Here is a 15,955-nt window from a genome sequence, read left to right as displayed (position 1 = left end):
TCAAAATGTCCCTTTTTGCTTTTTCTTATGATGATACAAACTCTTTATCCATGATGTATTCTTAAAAAATATGTATTACATGCCCTCATGTAGAAAGAACACATGATTTATTTTATGGATAGATGTGATAAAAGAGGCAATTCAAGTGAAATATATAAGTAATGGGGAGAGTTGTTCACAAGTGACATCACACATCTTTGTCGCATTGCCAATTTGCTATATCCATAGCATTAGTGATCGCAATATTCAAATGCTCATAACTTTCTCATTATTTGTCCGATATTTCTCAAACTTTCGTTGATCCGTTTCTTTGATTTTTCTGTTTTCACACAAGCTCTCTTGTTCCAATGGTTTCATTCTCCTTTAACCAACAATAAGTCACCCAAAGTAAATTTTCAATTTTCATTTACATGTAGCATGATAAAGCAATTTATAAGCTCCAAAAAGTTACATAACTTGTTATAATTGATCCACACAAGAACTTGATATAATATAGAAGAGATTCAAAGAATTAAAAAAAATCATAAGATAAGCATAGGATGTGCACACTGCATAATCTTGGGGAAAACATGCAAGCAGTCTGGAGAAAGTGTTGTCAAATACTCTTGCTTTTTTTTATTTCATCTTCAAACTTTACTGTAACTTCAAATTTTGACAGTATGAAGAATCATTCTATCAGACAAGCTTATTTCATTACTAACCTTTTGAAGACCAAATACTATTTTGGCTATTTACTAGAGAACCTTCTCTGGCAACCTTTTTTTTTGGGGGGGGATGGGTGGGTCAGATGTAAACTCTCCTGCAATATAGCTGTTCCCTATTCCATTTCAGACATATATACCCCCTCCAACATCTTTGATGTTAGAGACATATATACTCCTCACAAGTCTGAAATCACATTTTTACCAGTTTAAGAGTCTGTTACAAGAACAACAGACTCATTGTCACGTGGGAAGTGACTTTTTTAATTATTTATCTACTGCTGCTTGACACCAAATAAGGAATACGTAAAAACTGAGGATTACAGTTATGAAAGATTTAATCAAACCTTTTCAACGTTTCTTTTGATTTCTTTGACAATGATTGTACAAGAAAATATACATAGATGTGGATTATGGATAACAAAATATAACTTAACTTAAACGGTAATCGTTGATGTGAGCCCCCATCATCCTATCTGGTCTGACATGCCCCACTCGGCCCTGGTGGTCGGTCCAGTTCCTGGCCTCCGCAGGTTGCGATGTCTCTTCTCCACTCGGCCTCGGCCTCCGCAGACTGTGTTACCCCTCGATGAGTAGCCCCCAGATAAGAGAGATGTGGCTTCAACGAATTAGTGGATGAGATCGAGCCCCAAATGATGACATGATTTTTGACCAGTCATGTCGGTGGAGAACCGGCGGCAGATGGGGTCGTTGTCTCGTCACCGACGTAGTCCCTCAGTTATAACTTAGACTGCCAACACGAACATCTGTAGTCTATTCTAGCTTAGGTGGTTCTCCCTGAATTACTGAAATTAACCTCCTAATATACCCTACCGTTACTAGGACTGACTGTACAATTTCTATAAATTAATCCAAAGAATTTCAATGGCAGATGAGTGCATAAAGCAACACATTCTTATTAATAAAAGACACTTCCTGTGTATCTATACATCTACACTCATCAATGCTAGATCACTTTTGGTTATTTACGACACCTGTATGAAAATGCTTCGCCTAATAAGAAATATTTCTAAAACCTGTATAAAATATGACATAAACCTGGTACACTTGTACTTTTAAGATGGGGGGGGGGGGTGGTATCTAGCGTTTCCAATGCTTGCTTTTAAAATATTCAAAACATATGTACATATACAATTGTCTATAGGCCTTCTCTAACCTGGACCAAGTTAATATTTTAAACACATGTTTGAACTCTTCAAATGTATAATTAAATTTCTTTCCTGACACTCATGATCAAGCGCACTTCTGAGGATTGGTCGAAAACCAAGCAGCATATGTTTGCTGGAGTAATGTTTTCATTTTAACTCCTTCTAAAAGAATCACCCTGACAGTTTGATAATTCTTGCCTGAAAGAGAACTGATTTTAACATTTTGTAATTAATGTACATTTGTGTATCAGTTTAAAGTGTATAAGATTGTTATTCTAAAAAGATTGAGCTATCATCATGCCTGAAAAGACTGGTAGGAGATTCCCCCCCCCCCCCCGAAAAAAAAATGAAACTAACTACATAAATGAATAAACAAGCATATAAATAAATGAATAGATACATAAATGAATAGATAGATAGATAGAAAGTCTTTTGAGAATTTTAAAAAGGAACAAGAAATCTCAGCTGTTGATTACTCAGTCACGATGTTTATTTTCTCTGTTATTTGGCAGCCTCCAGGTTTGGTCGCATGCCGAGGGAGGAGAGGCTGCGGCTCCTGGAGGAGCTGAAGGACGAGGAGACGGAGGCGACGGAGGAGGAGAAACACAGGGCTGAAATCAGAGAGCTAACAGACAGGATACACAGTATATATATTAATATGTGGATGGGACAGTTCATCTCTATGCCGGTGGGAGCCAGAGCATCCCGAAGCAAAGAACACAACGTAAGATCCTCTTTGAATAGGAGGATATCCTGTTTTCTTGTTAATAGTGAAGTGATATCTGGTTATGAGAGATCCTGCTTAGAATTTTGACCTTTTGAATAATTTGAAGGAAGGGATGATATTTTTCTCTTTACATATACATATAGATATAATATTTAAAGTTTTTTATTTATTGATATATTCATATTCCACAATCATCAAAGTACATTTCGTAATAAATCATGTTTACAATGAAAAGATGCATAATACATGCAGGATTGAAACGTAGCAATGAAATGAAAAAAAGTGGAGGGGCCTACTAAAAAGCAGAGCTTGTAAAATGTAGACCCCCTTTAAAGTCCCTACCTCTTTAATCAAAAATTTGCAAATAGCTGACTGAAATTTCAGTTCATAATTTAATTTTCAAGGTCATGGAGGTCAATAAAGTTAGTATTTTATTATCATATGACTGTTGCTTTTTTGTAGAAAATTTTTCATTTCAGTTGTTTTCAAAGGCAGCATTGCTGCTTTTTTAATTGTGTATGAATGCGGGTGAGCCTGCCAAAGCTGTTCAATTTGTTTTTATTAAAAATCTAAGGGCTGCTATGTCCAACTTTTGTTTCTCTTTATGCATTAGAGTAAAAATGAAGACCAAAAATCTATGAAGGAACTCACAGAGAAAGAGGCCCTCACAAAATTCTGCAGAGGGGCATTATTAGCGATCATAGAAAGTTTGGCGAAGTTTGCAAAGAAACTCCAGGAATTCAAGAATCTCGATTTAAATGATCAGGTAAGAAAAATCCATATCTTTGACAATTCTTGGTCTTTTTTTTTGTTGACCATAAAAAATAAATTAATGCAGTTGCAGTAAACAGTGACTTGGTGAGAAATTCTGTCAAGATTTATTCAGTCGTCACTATACCATTGCAGATTTGAATGTGGTACAGATTCAAATGGAAAAAGAGCCAACTGGCAATCACCAACACAGATTATTCAAGCCGAGCGTGATGTCTTTTTTCTTGTATCGGTTTATACAGTATGTAAATGAATACATCAGTGGCATATTGAATGTTTAATTGTAACTAATCTTTTAGTACAATTGGTACTGTTGCTCTGCACAATGGTTATCAATGTTATAAATTATTCATTTCCACTGATCACAATTTCCCCTTGAAGTATAATTGATTGGCAAGCATGCTTGATAGTTGCATCATTCGTCTATCTTTTTTAATCTCCTTTCCATAAATCTCCTCACCCATATTGTGTAATAGATAAAAAATGAAATAAAAATTTAAAAAAATATCATATTGGTAATTGGAAGAAAAAAATTGTTTAATTTCTGGAATATTATATTGCTCTTCAACTATGAAATTTAATATGCAGTACCGTTAGGCACATTTGTGAGTTACACCAAAATGAAAACATTATCAAGTTTCCTGTTTGTGATATAGAATTTCTATTTTTTTTTCTGGAATGTATTGCATTTGCTTATCGATCTATATAATTTGATAGCTTTTAGGCCTATTTTGCAACAGAAGGCCTTGCCTTTAAGGAAGTCTTGGCGTGATTGATTTACTGCTGATAATGATCTCTAAACTGATACCGCTCATAAATTACATCCCCCACGGAAGCCTCAATTGCTGAACAGAACAAATGTTCAATATTGATCCATGTCTACACCCTGCCTAGAAAGAAGAATTAGGTGCTTTGGAAATTAATGCTTTATCATAATGAATAGGATATTTTTTGATATAAAAAAAGTTTTTTTGTTGTCTTGAGGAGGTGATATTTTTATTTTTATTTCAATGCAGACGTTCTGATTAATGATGAAAATTGAATTCCTAAAGAAATGCTATACTAAACAGGGTTTTTTTTCATGAAGCTTTTCATATTATGTTTCGTCAAACTTTACAAGTGACCGATTACCCTTTTTTGTGCCTAATGAAATTCAAATTTTTTTTCTCCTGTTTTTGATAATTTATATTTACATTAACCCTAATCAAAACTTTGAATGTTACATTAACATGCTTTGTAATGATACCTAGTTCCCACCGATCCGTTACAAATGCCCTATGGCAGCTGATCGCAAAATTTTTTGAACCGTCAAAATTATTTTTATACAATCACAAATATTGTCATGACTGACCTGAAGATCAGATAAGATCAAAGACTATCAAGTACAATTACTACATGTTTTAGACCTTGGTTTCAATCGTGGCACAAATTGTGACAGTGGGAATCAGGTTTCAGATGAATTTTGATCTGAAATGTAGCTGATTGGGGGTCTGATTAAATGAGCTGACACAATTGGAAGTTTTTAGCAATCATATGCTGACGTACTGTACGTGTGACCAGACTTTTTCTCCTTTAATTCCATTTCTTAATATCAAGGATTGCATTTTCTTTACAACACAAGATATTACAAATTCAAACCTTTACAAACATGTAAGAAGAATAATTTTGTGTTTCTATAAAAAGGTAATGATAAATTATATCAGTAAATACATGTAGGACTAAGAGATGGCTTGCAATACCCTTCTTATGTTGGCATACAATGAATAAAACTTTCTGGTGGATATTTCATAAAGCTGTACGAGGAACATTACTTAATACAACATGAAATGTTGATTGGTGATGATTCAGTGTATAAGAAAGAATCACCAGTCATTCTTAAAGTCACTCATAACTTATGAATGACTTTCAGAAACACACATCGCGTGTGACCGACAACCCCGTGTATAGCACCCACTCATTAACTCACAATAAACCTTTGCAAAACATGAAGTAGTAATCAGTAGAAGTGCATTTTTCTGAGATACCCTGGAGTTGAATTGATCTAAAGGAAAGGAGAAAGTAGAGAAACGCAGATGGTTGTGGTAAACAAACAAAGGAAAGAATTCAAACTCAGACAAGCGATAAATAGAGATGTATTGTGCCGATAACAATGACAAGAGAGCAATTCACAAGATTGTAAGTGACTTTCACTGACAGAGTTGCCTTCACCCAATCAGATGCAGTGATTTTGGTAGCTTTCAACACTCGTCATTGAGAATAACTGACAAAAGATTTATGAAACGCGCCCCTGATCTTTGATGGTATGACCTGTCAATTCAAATCATCTTTGTTTCAATGTTTATGACACCACATAACAGATTAAGAAATTGCATGATGGGGATAAACGCTTTCACAATTTTTATATAGAGCTTGATAGTCCTTGAATATATCTATTTTCCCCTTTTGTATTCATTCATTAATAAAAAACTTAAATATAAGGCTTGAAATGATATTACAGATCTATAATGCAGTTGGAAGACTGGTAACTTTGCACCTTTGCATGGTTTGTGTGATATTTTGTCAGTCTGGTCAATATCATGGATGGGCCGGGCACTGACTGCTTGGTGGCCAGCGATACTTTGCTTGGGCTTGGATTATGCAAATTATAACAACATGACATAACACACCCATTTGATATACTTTTGGATATGGATCAGGGAATCTCTTGTCCCCCTACCCCCCCCCCCCCCCTCCCCCCTCCCCAAAAAATAAAATGAATTCAATATGCTGTGTGTATCTAGTATCCATGTATTTTTGTTTTTACTAAATAGAGCTGTCGAGTGTTGGGCTGAAAGATGCCCCCATATTGGACACATTTTCCATGAATCATTACTTTATCAAGGGAGAGAGAATAATGATATACTAATAATCATGATTTAGGTTCTTTTTCTTTTGCATATATCCACCTTGGTAGGTACTCAAGATGCTTATATATTACCTTGTTAAGTTACCGATGTTGGTGTTCACAGCTTTTTGAGGTATTCCTTCCTGCTAGTACCCATTTATTTCACCTGGGTCAAGTGCAGTATGATTTAGATAAATATCTTGCTCAATGAAATTAACGCAATGGCTGGGCTTGGAACCCATGACACTCTGATTGCAAAGTGGGAGTCAGAACCACTAGACTATGACATTTCGACATGACCTTTGGCTAATGCCATGCCGTATACTCTTTGATGGCCAGCAGTTTGTCGTCAAGCATGTGTACATTGTAAAGATTTCCCTTTAACTTTTGGAGCTATTCATTTGAAACTGAATGTTATTGTGGATTTAAAACCAGGGAGTGGTTTCCTACAAGATTTTCACTCTCCTCAAGTACAATATTGAAGTGGGTACCATTACTAAGAAAATAAAAGCCGAGGTTTCTGTTTTAAGCGGTCGTTATCCCTTCAAGGAAGTGAATCTGAGAAAGGAGGGAACTTGACAATATGAAATCAAGACGTGTGGTCATGTTTAAGGAAGATCTTAATTCTTTCTTTCATTAAAATTGTTTATGCTCCAAATTTTCATTCTCCTTTAAAGCAGATAGATAATTTACTCGTATCAGAGCAATAAATTTGGATCTTGTTGAGTGTATAATGGGAGTAGCATTAATTTATGATCTCAAATGTTCACATTTACATTAGGTTAGATAACCATGTGAATACCCTACATGTACATTCTGTATAGTAAAAAATATCCGAATACACTGTATTTATAGCTGGAGTGGAACCATTTTTTTTCAGACCCGGGCCTGTCTTACAAGGAGTTGCGATCGATTCGATTAAGCACATCTAGGGATGGTAAGCAACGTCAACATCTGAAATGCATATTTTTTCAAAATATTTTCTTAATATGATAATGTACATTGTTCTCTTGAAGAATCAGTGTGATTCTCTTTGTTTACTAGGGAGATTGTGCAAATTTCCTGTAGAATAAATTATGTTATGGATGGATTTCCATAAAGTTGAAATTGATTGGATCAATCGTAACTCTTTGTAATACAGGGTCAGATTTGTGCAAACTGTGGGATAATTACATAGGTCTACTATTTAACTGTATTTGTAAAGTCAAATTTCTCTTCAGAGTTCTATGGTTCCAAGGGATAAGACCAAGACAGAGATTTGCACCTCACTATTTCAAAATATTTACCCATCAACTTATGTGTATTCTTCTGCTTATGTGTTTTATGTCAGTCTAGTAGAAATGAACTTCTGGGCCCTGTCTTACAAAGAGTTACGAATGATCCAATCAATCTCAACTGTATGAAAATCTGTTCATACCATATATTTCTTCAATAGGAAATTTGCACAATCTCCTCAGTAAACAAAGGGCATCACACTGAATCTTCAAGAGAAGGATGAATGTATGAATACATCATATCTAGAAATTTGCATTTTAGATGTTGACATTGCTGGCCACCCATAGTTGTGGTTGATCAAGAAGGGAGGCCCTAATGGTTATTCAAAGTACATAATGATCAGTTATAGACAAATCAGAGTTTTGATTTCCTCTCGTTTTATTGTTCTCTCATTCTTCTAAGAATCTGAAGATCCGTACAAGTCATTGATACTCCCTGTGATATTTCCCTATACAATGATCTAGAATGGAATACATCATGTGCCTTAATTTTGTATAGGATATACATGTAAATGTAAATGATAATGACTTTTGAAGAAGGAAATAAACCTCTCATTTGTTTTAAAGTTATTTTTGCATTTGAAGACGAAAGAATATATGAATTATAATTATCATGTCACATTGAACTCTTCAAATCTTCTCTCAAAATTCACTTATTTCATACATCTGTAGTAATTAGCTAAATTGGATGAGCCTGTGCCTATGAATGTTCTTGAACAGAAATATGGTACAATATAAATGCTGTGGATCATCATCATCATTTCACTCAATATTGATTGAAGTGAAATGAAACAAAAGTAAATGGCATATATTTACACAATTGAAAAATACTAGAAAGGTATAACAATTTCGTTTTAATGGGGTGGGGGTAGAATATTGTCTCAATATTGTCTCAATATTGTCTCAATATTTGTAGATGTCTAGATGAATATATGTGTTTAATTGAGTTTTTATAGACTTGTATCACTCAGAAATGATTATTTATTTCTGGGACCGTCATTTAATATCACCATCTGAAAGATACGACCAGGGCCCTGTGTTACAAAGGGTTGTGATCGATCCGATCAATCTCAACTATATGGAAATCAATCATGGTTATAACTTTTACTACCTGAAATTTGCACATTGTCCTGTTAGAAGAAAGAGGAAGCTCACTGAATCGTCAAGACGACAATGAATGTACGAGTAAAAATCATATTTAGAGGAAATTTTGAACAAACAAGCATCGTAGAAGTTGGTGGTGCTGGCTTTCCATAGTTGTGGTTGATGGGATCAGTGGCATATCTCTCTAAGATGGGCCACAGGGCATCAACCTTGAACCTCCTCTAAACCTTGTAATTCCCTCTCCCCCCCTCCCCCCCCTCCCCAATTTAGCTTGGATTACAGGCGCTTGTCACAACGCCCATTTATAACTTACCATTTGTGCTGGTCATTGCTGTTCAACCTAGTCTGATTTGGCAACAAATTTTTCAAAAATCCTGGACCACATTACAATAAACCACCTTTCAGATTTTGACAACAGTCCATACTGCTTTTTTCCTTCTACAGGTCTGTCTTCTGAAGCATGCTGCCTTTGAAGTAGCCATGATCGCGACGTCATCAAGGTACGCATCAGATGGGCTTTGGTTCCCCACAGATGGCGTCTACTTCACCAAGAAGATGTTGGAGCAGCTAGAAATCTCCTTCTTTGACGGCAAGTTCAAGTTCTTTGAGAAAATGAAGAAGCTGAACCTGACGGATAGAGAGCTGGCACTCTTTTGTGTCCTGTCATTAACATCACCTGGTAAGTTGCTAATAGGAGTGGAAAATCTGTTGCATAAATGAATGATCTAGTAGGAAATTGAGAGGCATTGCATTATGGGACTGGTTACAGAATGATATGGATAAGATGTTTATTGGTATCTACATTTGAGACTTCTCTATGTGGGTGTAGTATTGGTACCCATTGACCAGAATAGTGGTCAAAGTCAAACTGTGAAAGACGTTGGTCTTTATTTGAAACAGAAACATGTACTTTTATGCTTTGACAGCAAGTTTGGCAAGACAATAATCTTCATTTTGGTTTGAAAACGGTAACCTTTTGGCATAGTAGTTGTCCAATCAATCTTTGCATGACATTAATCTTTATTTGAAACTCTCAATCTATGTGTAAAATGGGGTGCTGTTTTGACAGAATTGTTGTAAAGTCAAACTTTCAAAGACTAATCTACTATTGCAACTCTCAGTCTACCAAAATGGGTGCCCTTTTGACAAATTGTTGTAAAGTCCAATTTAGAATAGAAAGTAATCTACATTTGCATCTCTCGGTCTTCAAAAATGGGTGCTCTCTCGACAGAACAGTTTTAGTCAAACTGTGAATGTCATTAATTTTTATTTGCCTCTGTCCATCCAGATGTAAAATGGTTGTACCCTTTATACTAGCAGCATGAATAGAAGAAGTTGTACATATTAATTCAGTTGTATCAATAATATGAGAAGTGGAAGCTTGGTTATCTCAGCAGTTTTACATATACATCATTAATTTATCTCCATGCATTCACATTATATTGAGATAAGACAGTAAAAAATTGATTAACAATGTGAGTTGAAAGTGCTTTTGGAGATGTTCCTGTGAAACTAAATCTAAAGATTTTAAGTTTGAAGTGGGTATTGTTTTGTCATTATAAAGAGGAGTTATATTATTATCGCCTAGGTGTTACTTCTAATTCTAGCACACGACTGTAAGAGACTAGTCTGCATGCACAGACCTTTGGTGTTCACAATTTGCATTGTGGAGAGTCTGAAGTAGTGAGACTGGATCCACTATGACTGACACAGACAGAGAGCTTGGTAAATGTTTCAAATTCAGAATTTATTGAGGACTCACTTGTATTTTTTCTTGTTTATCCATTCAGATCGGGATGAATTAATAGAACGTGACGAGGTGGAGAAGTTCCAGGAACAGGTCTTAGAGGCGATCCAGATGGAACTAAGAACCAATCACAGTAACCACAGGATACTCCTACCCAGACTCTTATCCCTTCTTGTAGACCTCAGGCAACTAGTCCTGGACCATATCAAGCAGGTCCAACAACTCATGCTGATGGACGATCCTTCTTATTCAGGTCCTCCACCGCTTATCAAGGAAATATTTGGACTTTATTGATTTTTGCTTTGGGTGCTCACAATTTGAACTTCTCTAACATAGACTACCTGATAGTACTTTGATAGTACTTTAATAGTACTCAGGCAACATGACAACTGTGATGCCTAACGCTTGTGCTAAATACAAACTTGAACTATTTGATAGAACTATGATGGTATGTGCTAGATGTCTACTTTCAGCTTGGACTACTTGATGTGGGAGTATCTTGGTGTAGTGGTTCTGACTCTCGCCATGTAATCAGAGGGCTATGTGTTTGAATCCCACTGCATCCTAGAGTCCTGTGGCAAGGCGTTGGTCCACAATTTTCAACTCTCCACCCAGGTGTTACCTGGGTACCATGTAGTATGTCTAGCAATTTCCTGGGACTACCTGATAGTACTATGATAGTGATATTCGTGACAAGTAATGTGACGTCTACATCCTTGTGCTAGATGTGTTCCTTAAATACGAACTACCAGTTGTTCTACCATAGGTCACATGACTTCTAAAACCTGTGCTAGATGTACGTTCAATTTGCACCAAGTGATGGTACTTTAATAGTACTATATCTAACAGACCACTTGTGATAGAAATGTCCTTTCAACTTCAAGTACGTGATAGTACTATGATAGCACCACAACAGGCCACATGGCAACTTATATGTAGTCTACAAACTGTGCTTGATGTGTCCTTTTAACCTGAACTACCTGATAATACTATAATGGTACGGTATCAAACCATATGTCAACTCATTCGATATCCAAGGCCTGTGCATGATGTCTACTCTCGACTGTACTCTCAAGTTCTCAACTACCTGATAGTATTGTGATAACCATAACAACTCTTGTGATGTCTTACATAATGTACATGTATGTGATAGTACTATGATATGCAACGTGATGTCTGTAGCATGTGCTAGATGTGAATTTTCAACTTGGAATACATGATAGTACTATTCATGACAACTCATGATAGTACTATTCATGACAACTCATGATAGTACTATTCATGACAACTCATGGAACATCTAAAGCCCATGCTGGATATGTTCTTTCAGTTCACACTGCGTGATGTAATACTCATAGTACACAACATGACAATGATGTGTCATCTGCTTTTATAGTCCTCGATAGAAACTGTACTAAACCAGCCCATCTAATCACCTGGTTTCAACAGCCTTTACTGGATGTGTACTAATAAATCTTGTATATATCTGTTCTGTATGAAGACCTCATCTTGGTTTTATATCATTAGCATGGTGCTAGAGCATGCAGCTCTGTTCTTTCAACTGGACTGTATTTTATCCTCTCTCCGGATCGTCATCCCTGTAGATAAATACAGACAGTTCATGAAGTCTCTCCAAGACCATGACCCGTCTGATAGTGGATAAAGCAAGATCTACATGTATTTATCTTTTTGTCAAGTAGACTATGTTGCCCCCTGCAATCAACATTGCCATTGGCACAGGGCTTTTAGCGATCAATCATATGGACCTGTATTCTGAACCCAAATTTAACTTAGACCATGGTCTAACTCTATTCTGGAATTATCGGAAGCCAAACATGTCAAAATTTGTTCACATGGTATGTTCTGTTTACTGTGCTCTATCCTAATTCTTTAGTAAGTGAAGATACTTATCTTTTTTATCCTTCCCAGACAGTTAAGAATGATTTGAGAGTCAAAAGAGCTGAACGTCTACTGTCAGAGATTTATGTCACGTTTGGCTATCCATAGTTATACCACTGACTTATAGACCAGAGTTTAAATCAAACCTGACTTCAGAATACGGGCTATAGTCTATTTATGTGCTTGATTGTTCATAAGAATAATCATGGTAATAAAGTGTAAAATTCAGCCCTGGTGGGTGTCTCATAAAATTGTTCATAAAGTTACAATTTACTTTACACACGTCTGGTACATGTTCTTAGGTGCCATGTCTGCTACATAGGGATATATCATTTGGCACAAGAAAGGGTCACCAGTCATGCGTAATGTCAATTGTATTTTACCAAAAGTTTTATGAAACACCCGCCTGTAATCAAGAACTAAATCTTTGTGTTACAAAGTCTGGATTATGCATTTACAGTGTGATGGAAATGTGAGCATGATTTAATATCAAGGGTTGAGGACAGGAAATTTATTTGTGAAAATTTCCATTTACAAAATATGTCATGGGAGTGTTTCATGATAATATGTCCAAATGTGGCTTCAAGTTATTCTTAGTGCTGACATGAACATGCTTATTTAATAGTATACAAACAAGGCATGCACATGAGTTCATGATGCAATCTATCCTTACTTGAGTTTAGCCTCTATTCAATCCATGGGTTGAAAACAGCCTCAACAAGATAGGATAGGTCGCATAGGCTGCAATTTTCTATGAAAAAAGCACTTGGTATTTTCTAATTGGCATATGAGCCCATCCTGATTATGATTATCATATTACGTGTTGGCAACTCAATTTTCTTGAAACAACTCACTTATTTCTTTTGATGGATTCATAAAATTAGAATATTAATTTGAGCTGTCGTAATGGAAAACTGACAGTTGAATGTTTATGCAACCTGGGCACCAAGGTAAATTGTGCGAATTATTATTTTTTGGTAAGTGTAATGGGCACTCCTCAAAACAGAGAATTACATTATTTCAAAATGTATTGGCTGACAACTTAACCAGTTGCTCCAACACTCAAGAAAATTGATGTTTCAAGTTAAAAAACGTGTTTCATTCTCAAGTTTCAACAACAATATGCGTATCAAAGAGGAGATAGCAGGCCTAACATGAATTTTTTTCATTCATTCAAAGAGGGTAAGATTTTTGTCTCAAAAAAGGGGACGGTAATATTTTGATTCCTTTCCTTACATGAATGGAATGGCTACGTTTGGATTCTGTTTAACAATTATTATCTGTACCTTTGCTATTATAGAAAAATTGGAAAAGGCTGATCTCTTTTCGTATTCTTCATATATTTTCTCATTTCAAATTAGATAGCTTATCATTTGTCACTTTCAGTGATTGTAATTTAAAAACTGAATTTTCTTCAGCATTTAACATGTAGCCTTCTTGAAGTGACTGAACCATGTACAAAACTTATGGAAATTATAGATTTGAGTATCAAATGGGTTAAACTGCATTGTATATCATACAACTGCATTAACTGAATAGAAAATCTTCATGTATGTGCACATATTGTCTTTCTTTGTATTTGATGCAACACTAATTTGTCTTTACAAGTCATGCTTTACAAAGTGAATGGTGTTAATCATATGCTTTTAATGATGAATATTCTAGATTTATTTTTGTATTAAAAGTATCTGCAATTAAAATGCGAATTAGCCCTGTAATGCAATTAGATATGACTGATACTTTTTAAGACTTTTTATGTAATTATGCAGTTAATTGAATAATTGATTGCATCCTTTCTATTCATGATTCTATGATTTTTTTTTACAATGTGATATGTGACAATAAAACACTCTCAGTCATGGATTTACAGTGAACAGAAATCTTTTACAAAAGCTGCAATAGATGTTGGGTCCATAGATTTAATTTGTGCGAAATTAAGATATTCTTCTTGAACAAATACATAAGGAAAATAAATACAATCAACTTGTTAGCCTGTGTACTTTATTATCATACATTTGAAGGTCAACAGCTCTGTTTTGAAGATGGAGGTGTGGAAAAGAAGTTTAAGATGATAAAGATATCTACATTTGTTTTCTCTTGACCTATCAGTATTTTCTTGATTTTTTTTCAAGTGGTGATATGTTTTGATTAAGATTAAAAGCTGTTAAGTTTCGTTGACAGTGTGTAATACTTGTTGGTACTTGAATATACTTCTCTCAAATAGTAATAAAATTATTTGCTGAAATTATGAAAATTAGAATGTAGATGTTTATATCCAAACATATATGTGAGAGAAAATAAGATGATATTTTTCTGTGGAAAGAATTCACAATCTGTTTAAGAATTCAAGTTAAAGATGATTTTAACCCATTCTATTGTCATAACATCTATGCCATGTATACATAATTTGGATCATTCTGGAAACTTCTGTAGTTCTCTAAACAAAACATTGCCCAAGCAAAGTGTAAGTGTTTTAGGAAGAACAAAATCCTAAAATACATGTAATGTCTGTTTCTAGTATAATTATGATTGTTGTTGTTTTTTTTTATTGAGTATGATTTCTACTACTTGTAGAGGCTGCATACATTTCTTTTTATATTCATATAGATGGCAAATACTGGATAGAAGTTTGTGTTATTTGTCCTCTCTTTTGTCATTATTGGTGACTTTGTATATCTTTTCAATTCTAGAAGGTTTTGCCTTTGATGTACATGTAATACCCAGTCAGAATTTAAAACCATGTGTTAAATTACATTTTGAATTACATTTATTATTTATTTTTCTGCAAGGAACTAGTTTAAATCTTGGCTCCAATTTTGGGATGACCTTAATGCTACAGATACACTGTATCTCTGCCTTAGTCAACTCTTCTGGGACCACAGAAAACTGTACCACCTGGGAGAGGTATGATCTAAAAATAGTTGATACAATATTGCATAACATAAAATCCATAAACAGTGGGGGTTAAGTTCCCACCAGAAATCTAGAAAACTGACATTTTTTACTGAAAATCTTTCACATAATCCACCAAATGCACAGAATCCCCCATTTCACTCAAGAAAATGCAGAAGTGCCCTAAAAGACATGCTCGGTCACTTCACTCCCTTGCTTTTGAGTGTCTTCAAAGATTTTTATGAATGAGTCCTCCCCCCCCCCCCCCCGGATAAATTTTGAAGTATGGCCTTGTTGCATAATCTGGTTTCAACAATAGCTTGACACAAAATTGGCAGATGTCCATTAAGAAAATCCTATTTCATAAGGAATCAAACATTTCATATATCAGTGTATAAGACAAACTAGTCAGATTTTGCATTTTAAACTGATTTCACCCCATACGTGTTATGCTGAAGTCAAGTAGCTTGCAAATAGTAATATTATCAGTGTAAATATGAGGTCTTAATACCTCGTGGGAGGTGAATAGTTACAAAACCTTATTTGCATTTTTTTAAATATTTTGGCTTCTATTTTATCTTCATCTTTCTGTCTCTTCATTTTCTTTATCTTTGAATATTTTTATTGTATCTTTTGTCTATTTCTCTTCCTCTTGTTTCTTCTCCTTTTATTATGCTTTTTAATCTCTCTCTCTTTCAAATTTTCTTCTTTACCCTTATTTGTATATCTTTATCATGGCAATTATTATTCATGTTATCTATTCCACTTCCCTCCTCTTTTTTGTCTA

General features: G+C 35.0%; 1 protein-coding gene across 4 annotated transcripts in view; it reads left to right on the top strand.

The window, feature by feature from the left end:
• LOC121425530 (peroxisome proliferator-activated receptor alpha-like) overlaps window positions 1-13,031 on the top strand; it is a 60,101-nt gene extending 47,070 nt beyond the window's left edge. For all 4 annotated transcript variants that reach the window (XM_041621608.1, XM_041621607.1, XM_041621605.1 and 1 more), the window contains 4 exons: window positions 2,383-2,594; window positions 3,211-3,363; window positions 9,075-9,309; window positions 10,421-13,031. In XM_041621608.1, coding sequence (XP_041477542.1) covers window positions 2,383-2,594; window positions 3,211-3,363; window positions 9,075-9,309; window positions 10,421-10,671 — 851 coding nt within the window. In that variant the 3' untranslated portion in view covers window positions 10,672-13,031. The remainder of the gene's footprint in view (window positions 1-2,382; window positions 2,595-3,210; window positions 3,364-9,074; window positions 9,310-10,420) is intronic.
• The last annotated feature ends 2,924 nt before the right edge of the window (window positions 13,032-15,955 follow it).

The sequence above is a fragment of the Lytechinus variegatus genome, chromosome 12 (genome assembly GCF_018143015.1).
Source record: "Lytechinus variegatus isolate NC3 chromosome 12, Lvar_3.0, whole genome shotgun sequence".
NCBI lineage: Eukaryota > Metazoa > Echinodermata > Echinoidea > Temnopleuroida > Toxopneustidae > Lytechinus > Lytechinus variegatus.
The sequence above is the reverse complement of the archived record's forward strand: the minus strand, read 5'-3'. Positions and strand labels throughout refer to the sequence as shown.